The sequence below is a fragment of the Sesamum indicum genome, linkage group LG10, assembly GCF_000512975.1.
Source record: "Sesamum indicum cultivar Zhongzhi No. 13 linkage group LG10, S_indicum_v1.0, whole genome shotgun sequence".
In the NCBI taxonomy this organism is placed as follows: Eukaryota; Viridiplantae; Streptophyta; class Magnoliopsida; order Lamiales; family Pedaliaceae; genus Sesamum; species Sesamum indicum.
Genome location: NC_026154.1, coordinates 3,246,188 through 3,262,137, shown reverse-complemented (window position 1 = coordinate 3,262,137; position 15,950 = coordinate 3,246,188). Strand labels below are relative to the sequence as shown.

The window sequence follows — 15,950 nt, the reverse complement described above, 5'->3', positions numbered from 1 at the left end:
CAACTTTATTATGACAAATTCAAGGGAAGGAGAGGATACTAAATTAGCAAAAGATAATTATAATTTTTATAATATAATGTAACTTGTTAATTAAAATGAGTTTTTATTTTATGTATCTGAATTAAGATTTAAAATAATTGCGGACAACGGCGGCTTTTGCTTAGCCAATAAAATTCAATTCAATTGGCGAAGCTGAAACCCCTTATGCGTGGGATGTTGATTCTACTTAATAGTAGATGCATTGTTTTCATTGAATAGGAGGTATGATTGTTATAATAATCTTTGCTAGATATTTAATATTCGACATGAACGATTGTAATTAATTTATTTTAATTAATAATAGTCCATCGCTCTTATTTAAAAAAAAAAAAAAAATCTTAATTAATCGATGGCGTGTGTAGTGATCCAAGTAGATTTTTTTAAATACCAATTTGTTTCCCTGAATTATTGTAAGGGTTCGTTCACTTTTCTAGTTGTGATTTTTTGATGAGATTTCAAATCAATTGCTATAAGGGAATAGTCCATCGATTTAAGGCTCAAAGGGTTAGGTGTGTGAGTCGTGGACGTATGAGTGACACTAAAAATCTTTAATCTTCTCATTAAAATTCGAGGTACAAATATATCTTTAAAAGTCTTCGCCTCAACATGATTGTTCATATATTCATTTTCACCCAAAATATGTATTTTTAATTTTGTATAAATTTTTAAAATAAGACTATGTTTGGATTATTTAATAAAGTTGTATTTTACTTTAAACTGTTGCATCAAATCAATATATTTTGAAATAATTACACTTCCTTCCTTTGAGATTTGATGTAATTATACATAGACCACCTATAATTTAGAAAATTATATCTAACACCTCTAAGATTTACTTTCGTCTAACCAACAAGTCCCTCCATTAATCAAAATTCATCAAATTTGTTGATATTAACAAAAAAAATTAAAGAAAATTAATATTTACCATCGATTGACTTATTACTGATTTATTACAAATCAAAAAAAAAAAATCAACTAAACTACCCTTATAATAGTGAAGATATACTTCCTCTCATGCATTAACACATGAAGACTTATGAGAATATTTTGATTATAAAAATATTTATTGGATCTGCAATAAATCAAGCAGATGAAAATAGAGATTTTTTTTTTCATTTTTTTATTAATATCAGCAAATTCGATGATTTTGACCAATAGAATGACTTATTTATTAGACGAAAGCAAACTACAAACGATCTATAAGTAATTATACCAAACCTCACAGGAGGAGAGCGTAATTTATCCCATATATTTTCATTGTTTCAAAAATTGAAAACATGAACAAACCTCTTATAAAGCATACCATCACTCGAATATGGAGGTGTAAAGAATGCTCGCTCGCACATGATGATCACAGATAAAAGTTGCTTAATTTACATGATCTTTAACTCATCAAATATTCATGAAACATACATACAATATCTGGTCATGATGTTCGACGATCAGAGATTTGTAGAGAGTCGTTCATGATTGGGAGCTGGATGTTCCGTTCTTCACTAAGGAACGTTGCCTGGCTCTCTCCATCTTCCGTTTACGCCATTCCTCAAGGGCTACAAAATTCTCAATGTTAATATGGCTGACACAAAACACAACTTTCTTGATAGTTTTAAATAAAACTAATCCAAAAATATCTGACGGCAGCGACTTAGTTTTCTCACTACCATCGTATCGTGAATCTTTGTGTTGTGGGAACACAACTATGCATTGCATTTCCAAGTAATGTGAGCGGTGTTTTCCGTTCCACCAGGCACATAAAATGCGCACCAGCAATATGTAAAAGATGCAGTCTAGTGATCATGAGAAGAGTCGAGAAGAAACAAAAAAGAAAGGAAAAAGTGAAATCACCTTTCATGCTGCCAGCATCTGAATTCGAACGAAAATTATTCAGCCTAGATATCAAGTCCACTGCAGCTGTCTGCTTTACATCTTTCTGTTGGATTTGTTCTGTTTCCACGTATACTTCCTGTCTAATTTCTCTAACCTAACAAGGAGTGAAAATTATTTTCTGACACCAAGAATCTCCTCAAACCGTATGCTTGAAAATGAAGCACACGAAATATATTAACAGCACAGAATATCTGACTACCACTGTCGGATATGATTAAGAACATGGAAAAACAGGAACTTTAACAGGGAGCTCGTTTCGCACAATTACGATGCAAAATCACAAGTTTTTAATAATTTGTAAGCAAGGGAAGCACCCTGAGGTCATACTTACTCTTTTGATCAGATCCAGAGGAATCATGGTGCGTCTTATGTCTTCTGATTCCTTTATGTACCTGTTTAGAGCTGTACCCGAAGGATAAGTCATGGACCAAAGTTCACAAACCAAACACACTTATCACAAAAAATAATACATCAAATAGAATCAGCTATGGATGTTAAACCTATCACGAAGAGGTCGCAGATCCAAATCCAATATTAAGTAATAATTTCCAAAATTTGGATGATTGGACTGGTTTCATAATGGTTCAGTAGTAGTGCTAAGTTCCAAAAAACTTCACTTTGAAGAAGATGATCAGCAATAGGTGCATGCAAAAGATGACATCAAATTCAATAACCTGAACTTCCAATACAAAACATAAAATCCAGTAGGCATCTGCACCTCAAGAAATTGACATGAATTGTGCAGCATTAACCAGTCAGTCTAAAGTTCATCCCTTGTAAATCCCAAGCAATTTAAAGAATAGCCATCCTTGCTTTCAACATAAAACAAGAACCATAAAAATTCAAATACTCAAATTACTATATCGAAAACTCTTGTGTCCTTGTGGCCAGCCAGACAGTTTAAGGAAGAAATTTATTAAAAGTAGTAAAAGAAATTAAGAAAATACAGTGCTTCTGGAATTATTAAAATTTTAGGTGGAAGCATGGATCATCCATAGATAATTTAATTTCTTCTTTAAATTATTTATTTTAGAATTCCGTGAAAACTAAACCGTGAATTAGAAATAATTGAAGAAGCACCGAGCGGCTCCATGGTTCTTCAACTAATTTTAAATTAGAAAAATGCTTCGAGCCTGCAAACAACTCTAGTAGGATCTCGAACTGCTCACATGGATGGTAGTCTTTGACCAAGTTTAAATTAAGAAGCGCGGATAGTGCGCATGCACGGTGATTATTCCAAAAGAAAGAAAATTACCTATCCGTGCTTTTACCTAAGAGTGTGTTTGGTTGGGGTGAAAAGTGAAAGTAAAAATGAATCTATAAGAGACAGTTTGGTGTCTGGTTAGGAGGAAGAGATGGAGTTAAAGTAAAATTCAAGTATATGAAACCCTTTCGGAGGCCAATTTTGTTTCTTTTCGAAATTGGGCAGAAAAGTGGAAGCATAAGGCCAAAAAGTACAGTTCTTATTTTTTATTTTTTGTTCTATTACCCATATATATCTATATATATATAATTTTCTCTAATTCTTATCTCCTTCTCGCTGATAATATTGTACATAATTACCAAAAAAAAGATAATAAAATATCTAGAGATGCGTGCCTTCTTCAATGCGTCTGGAGATGATACACAAAATTGTTTTTTGTACTAACAAAGACGCTGATGCGTGAATTTGAATTTGTTAGTCAAAAACATTGTTAGTAATTCTTATTTTATTTAAATTAAACAGTTTAGAATAAATGAACAATAATCATTTTGATAAATATTTTTGTTAATAAAAAATATTCTTGTTCTAATTTGACAAACATTTCATTAATAAGGTTTTTAAATTTTTAAAATACTAAAATTATATTAATATAATATTAATTCATTTATTTTCTAATACAAAATGAAGAGAAGGGTTATTCAATAAAATTATAAAAATTAATCTTTTCTTGTCATTCTGTTTTTTTGGTATCAAACTAGAGGAAGTATTCGAGATATACTCCCCTTCCACTCATACCATACAACTTGAAGGAAAACTATTATTCTTTTTCGCCCCCTCCCCTTTTCACTTCCCTTTTCCTCTCACTTGAACCAAACGAACCGTAGACATTAAAACAATTTCCAAAAGCACAGTATTTCTTTTGTAATTCTTTTTTTCATCCCTTTTTTAAATAAATTCTTGCAGTTTAAGAATGCTTACACTATCATATATAGAGCAACTAATTAAAGCATAATTCAAAACTACAACTTTCTCAAACCATCAAACTCTTTATTTCCCTCATCCTCAATATTGAGAATAAAACTAAAACTAAGAAGAAAAGACTCTCATCAATTTTCCCACTATGTTGCGTAATTTTCCTACATTCTCCAGCAAATTTTCCAGAGTCATCTACAATTCATCATAGTACCATACAATTGCTATAGCAATTAAACTTCTAGCCCTAAACCCTTCTCCAAAGATTGATTGCTTCAACATTTCACGCAGTAACAAGACAATCCTCAGTCCTCAATAAACACACAAAAACTGACAAATTAAAGAAATAAACGGACAAAAAAGAAAGGAACAAGAATTCGATCAAATTTGAAAAAATAATAAAAGAAAAGAGTAAAGTTAGGACCTTTATGAGGCGAAGCGAATTTGGAAGAGGAAGAACCGAAGAAACCTTGGAGCAATAGAAGAGCAGTGATTACATTGCACAAGCAAACAACTATCGTAGCGTTCTTGTAAGATAAGCGTGATTTCACAGCCCTCCACCATTGCTGCTGCAGCAATTTCTCCATTTTCCCCTGTATTCTTCTCCTTTGAAAATGAGGAAATCGTCGTGCGCATCCAGAGCAGAAAAATACTGTTCCATCTGCAGCTGCCAAGTAGCGTTTTCATAAAATCGCGTTTGCTTCACTGCGTCAAGTTTGGTAATCAATCATATGGAAATAGTAAATGTGGGTTTAGCTTGTGAGATCACTAGTCCTCAATAATTTATCTGTGTTGTGGAAATAAATTTTTATTATTTAAAACTACAATGCGTGTGCAGAATAAGATAGAAATTTATTTATTATTTATACTATTAATACGAGTGTGTGTGTGTTTGAAATAAGATAGAAATTTATTTATTATTTATATCATTAGTTGTCATTGCACGCAATTTTTGTCGACATGTAAAAAAAAATAGTGTTGTGAGCTAGAGAGAAGAAAGAATTGTTACAAGAAACAATCGTGTTGTGAGGATGAGAAAGAAAATAAATTGTGAGAAGAAAGAAAAGTGGGACGAAATAGAAAAATATATGATTTAATGTAATTTACCCCCTTGTGATATTAAAAATGAGCAAATTATCCCTTATGAAAAAAAATAGCATTTTATCCCCCCTCTCTGTTTATTTAAAATGAAGTAATTTACCTCATGTCTAGGGAGGTAAAATGCTCAATTTTAAAAAACATAAGAGGGTAAATTGTCGCGTTCTGAAAAATACGGGGGAGGGGGGTAAATTGCTAATTTTTTTTCGTAGGGGGATAATTTGTTCATTTACATATCACATGGGCGAAATTGCATTTTTTCCAAAAAAAAAATATATTGACTGTGGATTTATTAAAATATAGAAGTTTATAAAAAAAATATGGAAAAAATTGATGAGAGATGAACATGAATATTAGATGAACGAAAAAAATTATAAATTGCAAAATTATTAAAAAAAATAAAATTATTATTCTGATCATTTTTTTTAAGGAATAAATGAAGTAAATGGTTAATAAAACCAAAAGGCCTGATGAACTATTAAAAAAATATAGAATTAATATATATTTATATTATATATATATATAATAATAATTATATAAATGAGGTAGTTTTATGCGTGTATAAATTTATTATTAACTTGGTTTGATAAACAAATAAAACTAAAATAAAGAGCCACAATTACTTTAGATTACAAAATAAAAAGAGTTGGTGCAACTAAAATTAGACAAATGGTGATTTTAATGTTTTAAAAATCTTTTTATTTTTTTCACAAAGCAATATTTGTAAGGGTAAAATGGAATTTTCAAACTCAGAAAGTGAAGGTTAGGGTTCTTTTTTTTTTTTTTTTTTTTTTTAAGATTTTAATACTTTAGGGGGGAATTGATGTTGGGTAGATACTTCAGGGATTGTAACTGTATTTAACCCTATAATATAAACAAAAAATTCATCTATTTTTTTAATTTCTCAATAAATAATATCAATTTAAATTAACATATTTTTTTCTAAAATAAATTATGTAGTACAAATAATACATTTAATTAATTTTTTTCTATCTGTTAAACTAAATATAAATGTAAAAATTTAGATAATTTAATATAGTATTCTTAAATCTAAAATGAATTATATAATACAAATAAAATACATTCAATTAATTTTTTAATTTTTTGTATTTTTTATATAGAGTTGGATATATACAAAATTATTTAAGAATTTACATATAATATCAAAATATTCTATCAATAATGTGTTACATATGAATTATTTATAAAATAAACTGGGGAGGGTTTGATTCAAAACCCGTAACCTGCCCTGGACCTACTAATATCAATGACAACCCGCCCCAATCGAGGCGAGTACTGGTCGGGGTCGGGGTCCCTATGCTTTGCACACATATTCTTAAATCTAAAATGAATTATATAATACAAATAAAATACATTCAATTAATTTTTTAATTTTTTGTATTTTTTATATAGAGTTGGATATATACAAAATTATTTAAGAATTTACATATAATATCAAAATATTCTATCAATAATGTGTTACATATGAATTATTTATAAAATAAACTGGGGAGGGTTTGATTCAAAACCCGTAACCTGCCCTGGACCTACTAATATCAATGACAACCCGCCCCAATCGAGGCGAGTACTGGTCGGGGTCGGGGTCCCTATGCTTTGCACACATATTGAGTGCGTCCTTTCCACTAATCTCAATTAAATGACATCCACGTCCAACACATAGAATAAAACTCAACATTAATGATTCATTCCTTCGACAACTTTGATATGTCTAGTTGCGGTGGTATTATGAGGAACTCTAATGCAAATTTTGTGACAACATTTTATACTTATATGGACATACACATAAATACTGTTGTTGAGTTTTGGGTATTAAGAAATGACATACAACATACTGAAAACATCAATGTTTTAATTGTTGAATCTGATTCTAAATTTTGTGAAATTTGTTTTGCAAGTAGCAGAGCCCCCCTCCCAAGTTCTTGTCATGTTACTAACAGACTGTCGGAAGATATCGACTGAATCCTCTAAATTTGACTAGTCTTTTTATTATATGCAATAGTTTAGGATCACATTATATATACTAATTGTTCATATGTATATATTTTTTATTTTTGATTTGTCCAAAATGTATATAAAGGTTATCATAGAATGATTTTATCCCCAAGTGTAGCGAAATTTCGCTCAATTAATAAAAGATTAACCTTTTCAATGTTGAAAGGAAGATAAAAATAAGAGAAGAAAAAAACTAATAATTACCATAGAATTGGAATATAAAATCCACAGAAAGAGAAAATAAGTATGAGAAAAAGAAAAGGGGCGTGGTCGGCAGGATTCGAACCTGCGCGGGCAGAGCCCACATGATTTCTAGTCATGCCCGATAACCACTCCGGCACGACCACCGATGTTGATGGGTTTGAAGAAGTGCCTGATAGTAGAAATTTTGGTTTCCCTCTTTATCTTCAATTCCAGTGGCAGTGTGGTGCTCATCCATGTTTCAGGTCTGCCAAAAATTTACTCCAATGTATCTGGCATAAACTGTATTCTTGATGGCTTCTTATTGATTGCAAGGCGTTTTGAAACAAACAGTTTTCTGGGTCTGCTCATTTCTGTTCTTTCTAACTTTATATGTTCCATTAGCGGATTTTCTTTTGTCTGGTACTTGAGGAATGTTACTTTGTTTAAATTTGTTGCTTATTGAAGGTTGTACGCTTTCCCAATCTTGGTTGCACACCAGGTTTTTGGAGAAATGCTGTAGTCATCATTGTTCTTTTGTATTCAAGGAATATCTTGCTTTGTTTCACATTTAAAGATTACGCGTCGTTTCATTTCGGGTTTCTGGAATGGAGGATTATGATTTTTGTTTGGTTGATTTGTGAGCTGGTCCTGAGTACTTTGACTGGTAGCTTGAGCTAGGAAGATAGAGGTGTTAAGTGAACTGTGGTTTGTTTGTCGGGTTCGTGTGGCAATTCTTGTTCCTTTAGTGGGAAAAGTGGAATCTTAAAGTGATTATAAATGAGCGTCAAAGGAGTTTTAGCACCAATTGCTTGAATGTTTGTAGTTTGAGTTCATTTTCTTTTAAATTCAGAAGCTTTCAGTGTTATGCATGTTCACTCGATTGGTCTTCTAGTTGAATTAGTTTCAATCTTAATAATTATGAATGTGCTAATATATTTTGTAGGCACACCCTTCATGTTACTTGAGATCTGAAGTGGACTGAAGTTCTACGACATATGAAATGGCGTTAACATTATTCAGGGGCTTACAATCGAATTCTTTCCGGTTGTATTCATCAGTGTATGTATCTAGAAAACATGGTGTATTATATTGTAGCATGAGAAGTGCAGAAGGGCAAACTGCAACTCAAGAAAAGCAACAGACTCAATTGAAAGCTTCACTCAAAAAGGAATCAACGAAATTCGAAGAATTATTGAAAAACTATGAGGCAGTCATAGGAATAGAGACACATGTTCAGCTCTCCACTCACACAAAGGCCTTTTGTAGCTGTCCTTATAATTATGGGGCTCAACCAAACACTAGCATTTGTCCAATTTGCATGGGGTTGCCTGGGGCATTGCCAGTACTCAATTCAAAGGTCATAGAGTATGCTGTAAAAGTTGGACTTGCACTGAACTGTAAACTTTCTCTTAGTTCAAAGTTTGATAGGAAGCAGTACTTTTATCCAGACCTTCCAAAAGGTTACCAGATATCGCAGTTTGACATCCCCATTGCATCTGGTGGTTATCTTGATGTTGATCTTCCCCTTGAGTTTGGTGGTGGGCATAGAAAGTTTGGTATCACCAGAGTTCATATGGAAGAAGATGCTGGAAAGCTGCTTCATACTGGAAATGGGAGTTTTTCTCAGGCAATTAACCTGTCATCGAATTTCCATTCAGATTTTCTTAAACTTTCTGCTTATCCTTAATCTGTCTCACAAGCAAACTATACCATCAATTGGTTCACGACACATACGTATCTCTGGAACACGATGCAGTGCATTGTGGCCATATTTTTTATGTTGACCAGATTTTCTGTTTGTGACTACTTTCTGCATGATTGCTTCTCAGTTGACAATACCATTGACCAAAGTTATGCTTAATTCCTCTGAGATATTATGTTGACCTTTTATCCGAAATCTCTACCAATATCGCACTTATTTTCTGGTTTTGATTAATTTAAAATTGATTGATGTTCTCCTTTGATAGGTTGACTTGAATAGGGCAGGAGTTCCATTGCTTGAGATTGTGTCCGAACCGGATATGAGAACAGGTATTGAGGCAGCAGAATATGCTGCAGAACTACAGAGATTAGTTAGATATCTTGGAGTGAGTAATGGAAATATGCAGGAAGGATCCCTTCGTTGCGATGTTAATATCTCAATTCGCCCAATTGGACAACTGGAGTTTGGCACGAAGGTAAGTTAGTACATTATTAACCTTATGCTGCTTTATCATGGAATCAGAACATTTGCAATGTGAGAGTATACTTGCCAAGTTAAGGGTATTGTTATCATTTCAGTTGAAATTTTTGTAAAATTTCCTATATTCCATTGTCGTTCGATCATTTGATCCACATTCATGCAGTATTGTACTTGAGATGTTAAGGCTTGCTCTGATTTAAAAAAGGTGGCTTTCCAATTATGAGGACTGAAGTTCATCATTTTGTTGTAAAATCAGTTTTTCGTATTTCGTTGTACAGAAGTGGGAAAAAGCCCTGTGGTGCAGACGCTTTCCGTCTATTACTGGTATGCGACCCAATGTGGTGGCTACGTATATTAGGGTTACTGTAGGGGCTTGATGAAGAGCAAATTGTTTATGTGGTGGGAGTTTGGGTTTAGTAAGGATTTTGGTGAAAAGTTACCACAGCCTTTTGTAGTTTTGCTGCTACTGGAATTTGTTGTCTTTCCAATGGGCACATCATTTATTTTGCAGCAGTGTTTATTTTCTTTTTGTTCTCATTAATTTTCTAGGTTTTACAGAGTAAGTGGTACTCATAATAATGATAAATCTGAACTTTTATAAACAGGTTGAAATAAAGAATTTGAACTCATTCTCATCAGTGAGCAGGGCCATTGATTTTGAGATATCAAGGCAGGTACTACTTCACAGTCAAGGTCAGGCTAATCAGATAGTACAGGAAACTCGTCTCTGGGAGGAAGGAGCTCAGGTCAGATTTTATTTTGTTCTTATGGTAAAACTATCATAGTCGCTAGCCTGGTTTTGTCTGATACTAATCTGCTTTTTGTTTTACAAATTAGAAAACAGTTACAATGAGGAAGAAGGAAGGGCTTGCTGACTATCGATACTTCCCAGAGCCTGATCTTCCTGGAGTTGCTCTCAGTGAGGAATACATTAATGGCATTCACGACTCCTTACCTGAACTACCGGAAATGAAGCGTCGGAGATATGAGAAACTGGGACTGAGCATGCAGGATGTTCTTTTTCTTGCAAATGATATTAACGTAAGTCCCTTTTGTGGTTCATCATAACAGCAATTCTACGTACATGGTGCAATTGGTGTCATCTCTCAGAAGGTTTACCAGTTTAGTTGGGCCTATAGGTTAATTGTATAATAGAACTCAGACATTGCATGAGGCTGAGACCTTTATGTGGAATTACCACATCCTCTGTTTGAATAACAGGACTTTGGCCTGTGAAGAAAAGCCGATTTGGTTCTTAATTGTTTGCATGTCTGTAAGCATTTATCTGCGAGTAGTGAATTTCATAAGATAAATGGTAAGTCAATTCATCATATAAAAAACTTTACGACTGAAAGAACAAAATAGAAATTGCAAAAGAAGTAGCCATTGACTTCCAATTTCTCTAAATTGTTATGAGGGGTGTTGGCCTTTATGCCACTGCAGGAAATACTTCCTCCTGAGGTCATTTTAATTAATTCAACCAACTCTTAGTCAGATAAGTTGCACTAAAGGTGCGAGACCTCTTAGGGCATAAAGCCAACCGAGGGCACATGCTTTAATTTACAAGAATTTTCATTTTTTCATATGGCATATTCTCACAACTTTAGGAAATTGCAGTAAATGTCAGTTCATTTAGTTTGACAATGTATGCACAAAAGTAATTTTTGATTAATCTTGGTTGATCCTTCTTCAACTAAACTGCTGTCAGCTGCCTAAATATCAGCATCACATGACATGCTACTACGAATAGTGTTTCCAGAACCTGAGGATATATTATAGTGTCTGTTGAAATTTATACTTTAGCTTCAAGACAAACAAGCTTACAAATTCAATACTAATGTAGCATGGCTTCACAAAATTCAACAAACACCTTTTGGATATGTGATTAATATATACTTTATCGATTCTTCTAATTAATCTTTGTGTTTGTATTTAGTATTATTTCCTGAACAACAATGCAAATCCTGGCTAACTGTCATCATGCTGTCTGATGAATATCTGTCTCAGGTAGCGGCATTTTTTGATGCCACAATTGGACCAGGAGCTGATGTAAAACTGGCTGCTAACTGGATAATGGGTGATATTGCTGCTTATATGAAAAATGAAAAACTGTCTATTAATGACATTAAGCTTACTCCTAAAGAATTGGGTGAGCTCATAGCCTCAATCAAAGGTGGAACCATTAGTGGAAAGATTGGCAAAGAGGTAACCAGATTTTTCCTGTCACTGTACACATCAGCTTTTTAAAGTTTCAACTATATCTGCCTGAATTCCCTTCCAAACCTTTTATCTTACATAATCTTACTTCTTTGACCATCTTTTTTCACAACTATATGCTTCTAAAATTATGTCCAAGCTCTGGAGTACGCTGCAGAAGCGTGTAAAACAAATTTGTTTACCCCAATGCAAATGATCTTTTTATATGTGCTGCCCCAAATCAAGTTTACCTCCACCTGGGAGTCCCTAATCTTTTTGGAAATAAGCTTTTGGAGCTATCAACTGGTGTAAATTGCATATACAGTGTGAATTTCACTGTCAAAAAGTTTTAAAATGCTGTAATTTCCTAGGTTTAGATTACTTGGTCACAGAATACGGCGGAAAGAAAAAGAAAAAAAAAACAAGACAAAAAAGAATATTTCCTAAGAGAACTTCTCTTCAGAAATTGATGTATGCATAATAACATAGACGAGAAGATGCAAAACAGACACTGATCCATGTAATATAACACATTTGGTATTATTATAGAGGTTTTGTAGATTTATCTGTTCTTGTGCATGACGTGCAGATATTGTTTGAGCTAATGGCAAAGGGTGGGACCGTTGAAGGACTTATAAAAGAAAAGGATTTGGTTCAGGCAAGTTATTGTATGTTGTTTTCTGGACTGCTAATTATGCATTGTGAAGTTCTGTTGGACTCTTTCCACATTTCATAGTTTGGACCTAAAAGTTTGACAAGGTTTTGTTATTTTGTTAATCACTAAAGTGTCTTTGGACAATCCGATTTTCCACGATCTGTTAAGTTGGAAATAAATAGATCTGTAAATCTGATTGCTAATCTTCCAATGTGGTCGTTAACTATTGGATGCCAAGCAGCTTTAGTTTCTATATGAGAGATTGTTCGAGTAGTTGATTCATATGAAGAAAACTTGTACAGTTTTATGACACATAGAAACAGACCAACAAAAGGTTGACGCTTCCTTCTTTTACCTTAATCAGATTGTAGACCCCGCTGAGATTGAGAAAATAGTGGATAAAGTCCTTGCAGCCAACCCAAAGCAGTTGGAGCAATACCGTGGGGGTAAAACTAAGCTACAAGGCTTTTTTGCCGGCCAGGTTTGATGCTGACCTAAATCAGAATTTATCATTTTGTTTAAGGCTTGAATTTCGCTTTCCCTGTGTTTCTAACCACAAGAATTCTAACATTTCTACGACCAAATCCAGATAATGAGAGAAACAAAAGGAAAGGCAAATCCTGGGCTTTTGAACAAGATACTTCTTGAAAAACTGAATGCAAAAAGCTGAGGATTAGCTTCATTAGATTCTCATCACCTTTGGTGGAAATCATGGGGTTCATGAGATGATGCAGCTACCTCCTCCTGCAAGTAATACTACTCCTCTGGTCATTTGGCACTGTATATTTTCTCTTATTAACAAATTAATGGGAAACTTTAGTGAATGATACGCACAGATATCTGTTGCTGATGTAGGGAATGCGACCAGGTGTTCGATGGCTTCATGTTCTGAGTTGATAACAACAAAGAGAACTGTATTCTGCTATATCGTTACTGAGCTCGTTTCCAGGAGCACTTATGTCATTTCTATTTTTATTGAATATATTTATAATGTAGTTCAGATATTCTTTTTCAAATTGGTCGTATTCCTCATGATACATATAAAATTTACAAAATAATGATTTAAACTTACATTTTGTGTTGTTGATACACAGTATAAATGTGCGATATGAAATGTAAAATGGAACACAAAATTAGATCAAGTATTTGAAGTGCCTATTGAGATATCAACAGAATTATGTCTTTGGGGATGGAAGAACTGAGTCTTTTTCGTTTTGTAATGTAAGATCCGAGTCTTGCATTTTTTATTTCATATTGTATTGAACATTGCATTTTGATATTTATATATTTAAATTTTTGCAACTTGATAGTTTGGTTTCCCTATTAGGTAAGAAAAAGCATGGAGCTAATTTTCCAGTATAAACTCATACTTTAATTCTTACTTTTTTTTTTTTAGCTGGTAAAAGGAAAAAAAGACAAAATATTGAACATGAATTCCTTTCCCAGATAAAACAAAGAAATTTCAATATTCATCAGTTATCAATTCTATGAGTGTTTCCAAGGCAACTTTATACTATTTTCATCTCTCTACAGAGCAGGAAATACAATCCTCCACCAAACCTTCAAGAAATTCTTTCTTTTCCTTTAAAACAGGCAACCCTAGTTGAGATAGCACCCACACGTTTATAAACACAAAATCTAACTTCACCGAGGTATTCAAAGTTCATCGTGCATGTGTGGTTGTTCTAAAGGTATGTTTAACTCAGGAACCACATCTTGGTGAACCGGAACAACATTCATACCACCCCCTCCGGCTATAGGTACAACAATCTCTTCTCGACCTGCCATGCCAGCTTTTGCAGCAGCAATTATCTTTCGCTGCAACTTGAGTATACCAATGCGCTTTGAAACAACATAGAGCACAGCCATGGAGAAGACAAGAAATCCGATAACGATTATCACTCTGCCAAAATGAAGCTCAACCTTAGAAATGAGAAGAGAGATGATGGGACTGTTATTTTAAGAAACAGAGAGTCATACCGGTCGAGAACATCCTGACGCTTCATTGTGGAGAGAAGGTTTCGAGTCCGTGAGAGTAATGAGCGATGACCCTTGTATTCACTTTCGGCTTTCCTTAATACTCCTGTTGATTCCTCTGTAACAAAATTGAAAATATTGTAAATTCCTTTTCCCAGATTTGACTCTTGTTGACATTCTTGAAAAACCCATGCAGACAAAGCAGAACATTTTTCTTTTGTCACAAGTTTTATGCCCTTGGGACAAGCTAAAAGACGTTGAAGATCAATTGAAATGCAGGATAATAGCAAAAAGCAAAGAATCAGAAAGCGGGTTCCATGTCAGAGTATTAGCATAATGCATTTCGGCAACCATGTAACCTCAAGCAACCATGTCTGTTTGTAGTTTGTACTGCAAGTACGACACAGCAGCCAGAGAAACCAATCAGTGCACAGGCAAATATTCACTCTCATCATCTTACTCATGTATTTCCTACAAGCAACTTCTTGCAGGTGTATTAATATCAGCTCAGCATCTAAGATCACTTTGAGCATAGCTTGAGATCTATAGAGAAACTTTTCCAAAAAGAGTTACAGGTTTTTATCTGAACTGTATGCGGATAAGAGTCTTGAAGGGTTAAGATGACCATTACTCTCATCTTGATGAGATTTTCCATTAATCTGGGCAATCGTATTAGAGCACCCATATAATGTTCTACATATACTTGAGAACTGCATCACACAAAGGCAAGTGTTGGAAGCATCAAATGGACCATGGTTAAAATGATCATGCATACAACTACATTCTCATTCAAGTGTCAAGTGTTCGACATGTATGCTTGAATCCTCTAGATAGCAGGGAGGTCACACAACTGATGACCATTTGAAGAATTTAACAAGGAATTGTTGCAAGGTATGTAAAGCAAACACTAAACCCAAATTCAATAAGAAATCAACAAAGTAGACTAAAGACACAGCATAAAGCAAACTATATATACTAGCGCCCCTAGTGTCAACATTACTATCTCTTCCTGAAAGGTTCCATGCTAAAAAATTCCACAATATACATACAGTCATAAACCTACCTGTATAATCATATCACAGCACACGTTTGTTAGTCCTTTTCTTTTCCTGATGTGTGTGTATGTGGTGGGGGAGCAAAATAGTTGGAACTTGCAATCTAACATCTACATCTAGTGCTCTCTTTCAAGGATAGTGCCAAACAGAGTTAGTGCTGATGCCAAAAATTGCCCTATCGAATGTACAATGGGTAGCAACATAATAATCAATAGTAGAATATCCAATGGGAAAAGTATTTGTAACTTCAGCAATCTCTCTATATTAGTATCCACTAAAATATAAGTGATTCGGTCAACTTATTGTAGAAAATCAAGGAACATACCAAAAGTCATGAGAGTGCTCGTACTACGTTCAACCTCCTATTACACAAAGAAAAGAGAGAATTATATCACAGTTCATCATGCATATAAACATCAATGATGGAATTTGTACAACCTGAACCATGAGCTGGCGAGTTCGCCGAAGGCTCTCGGTGATGCTCTCAGC

At 33.8% G+C, this 15,950-nt stretch overlaps 3 protein-coding genes and 1 non-coding gene across 8 annotated transcripts; 1 reads left to right on the top strand and 3 right to left on the bottom strand.

The window, feature by feature from the left end:
• Positions 1,330–4,788, bottom strand: LOC105171815. The gene is made up of 4 exons (XM_011093055.2): positions 4,527–4,788; positions 2,258–2,328; positions 1,885–2,020; positions 1,330–1,589 (listed from the first exon to the last, which is right to left on the bottom strand). Exons 1-4 carry the CDS (start codon positions 4,687–4,689, stop codon positions 1,504–1,506), a joined length of 456 nt encoding a protein of 151 aa, XP_011091357.1. The 5' UTR covers positions 4,690–4,788; the 3' UTR covers positions 1,330–1,503.
• On the bottom strand, positions 7,479–7,560 carry TRNAS-AGA. Its single transcript has one exon. It is a non-coding gene; the product is annotated as a tRNA-Ser (tRNA).
• Positions 7,641–13,500, top strand: LOC105171814 (glutamyl-tRNA(Gln) amidotransferase subunit B, chloroplastic/mitochondrial). Of its 5 annotated transcripts, none has more exons than XR_002287938.1 (10): positions 7,659–7,755; positions 8,340–9,023; positions 9,364–9,573; positions 10,184–10,324; positions 10,416–10,619; positions 11,586–11,783; positions 12,364–12,432; positions 12,794–12,910; positions 13,019–13,179; positions 13,285–13,500. XR_002287938.1 is itself a non-coding variant. In XM_020697473.1 (9 exons), the coding sequence occupies exons 2-9, from the start codon at positions 8,397–8,399 to the stop codon at positions 13,097–13,099; spliced, it is 1,647 nt and encodes a 548-aa protein (XP_020553132.1). In that variant the 5' UTR covers positions 7,641–7,659; positions 8,340–8,396; the 3' UTR covers positions 13,100–13,500. The 5 variants fall into 5 exon arrangements, 2 of the variants coding, with proteins under 2 accessions (XP_020553132.1, XP_011091353.1); XR_002287939.1 differs by having other exon boundaries at positions 13,266–13,500; XR_002287940.1 differs by having other exon boundaries at positions 13,250–13,500.
• Positions 14,052–15,950, bottom strand: LOC105171813 (the record flags this gene model as incomplete). The annotated part of the gene is given in 4 exon segments (XM_011093049.2): positions 14,052–14,332; positions 14,410–14,524; positions 15,787–15,823; positions 15,900–15,950. Coding segments are annotated over 4 exon segments (450 nt in total), but the record flags the coding sequence as incomplete, so codon positions are not given.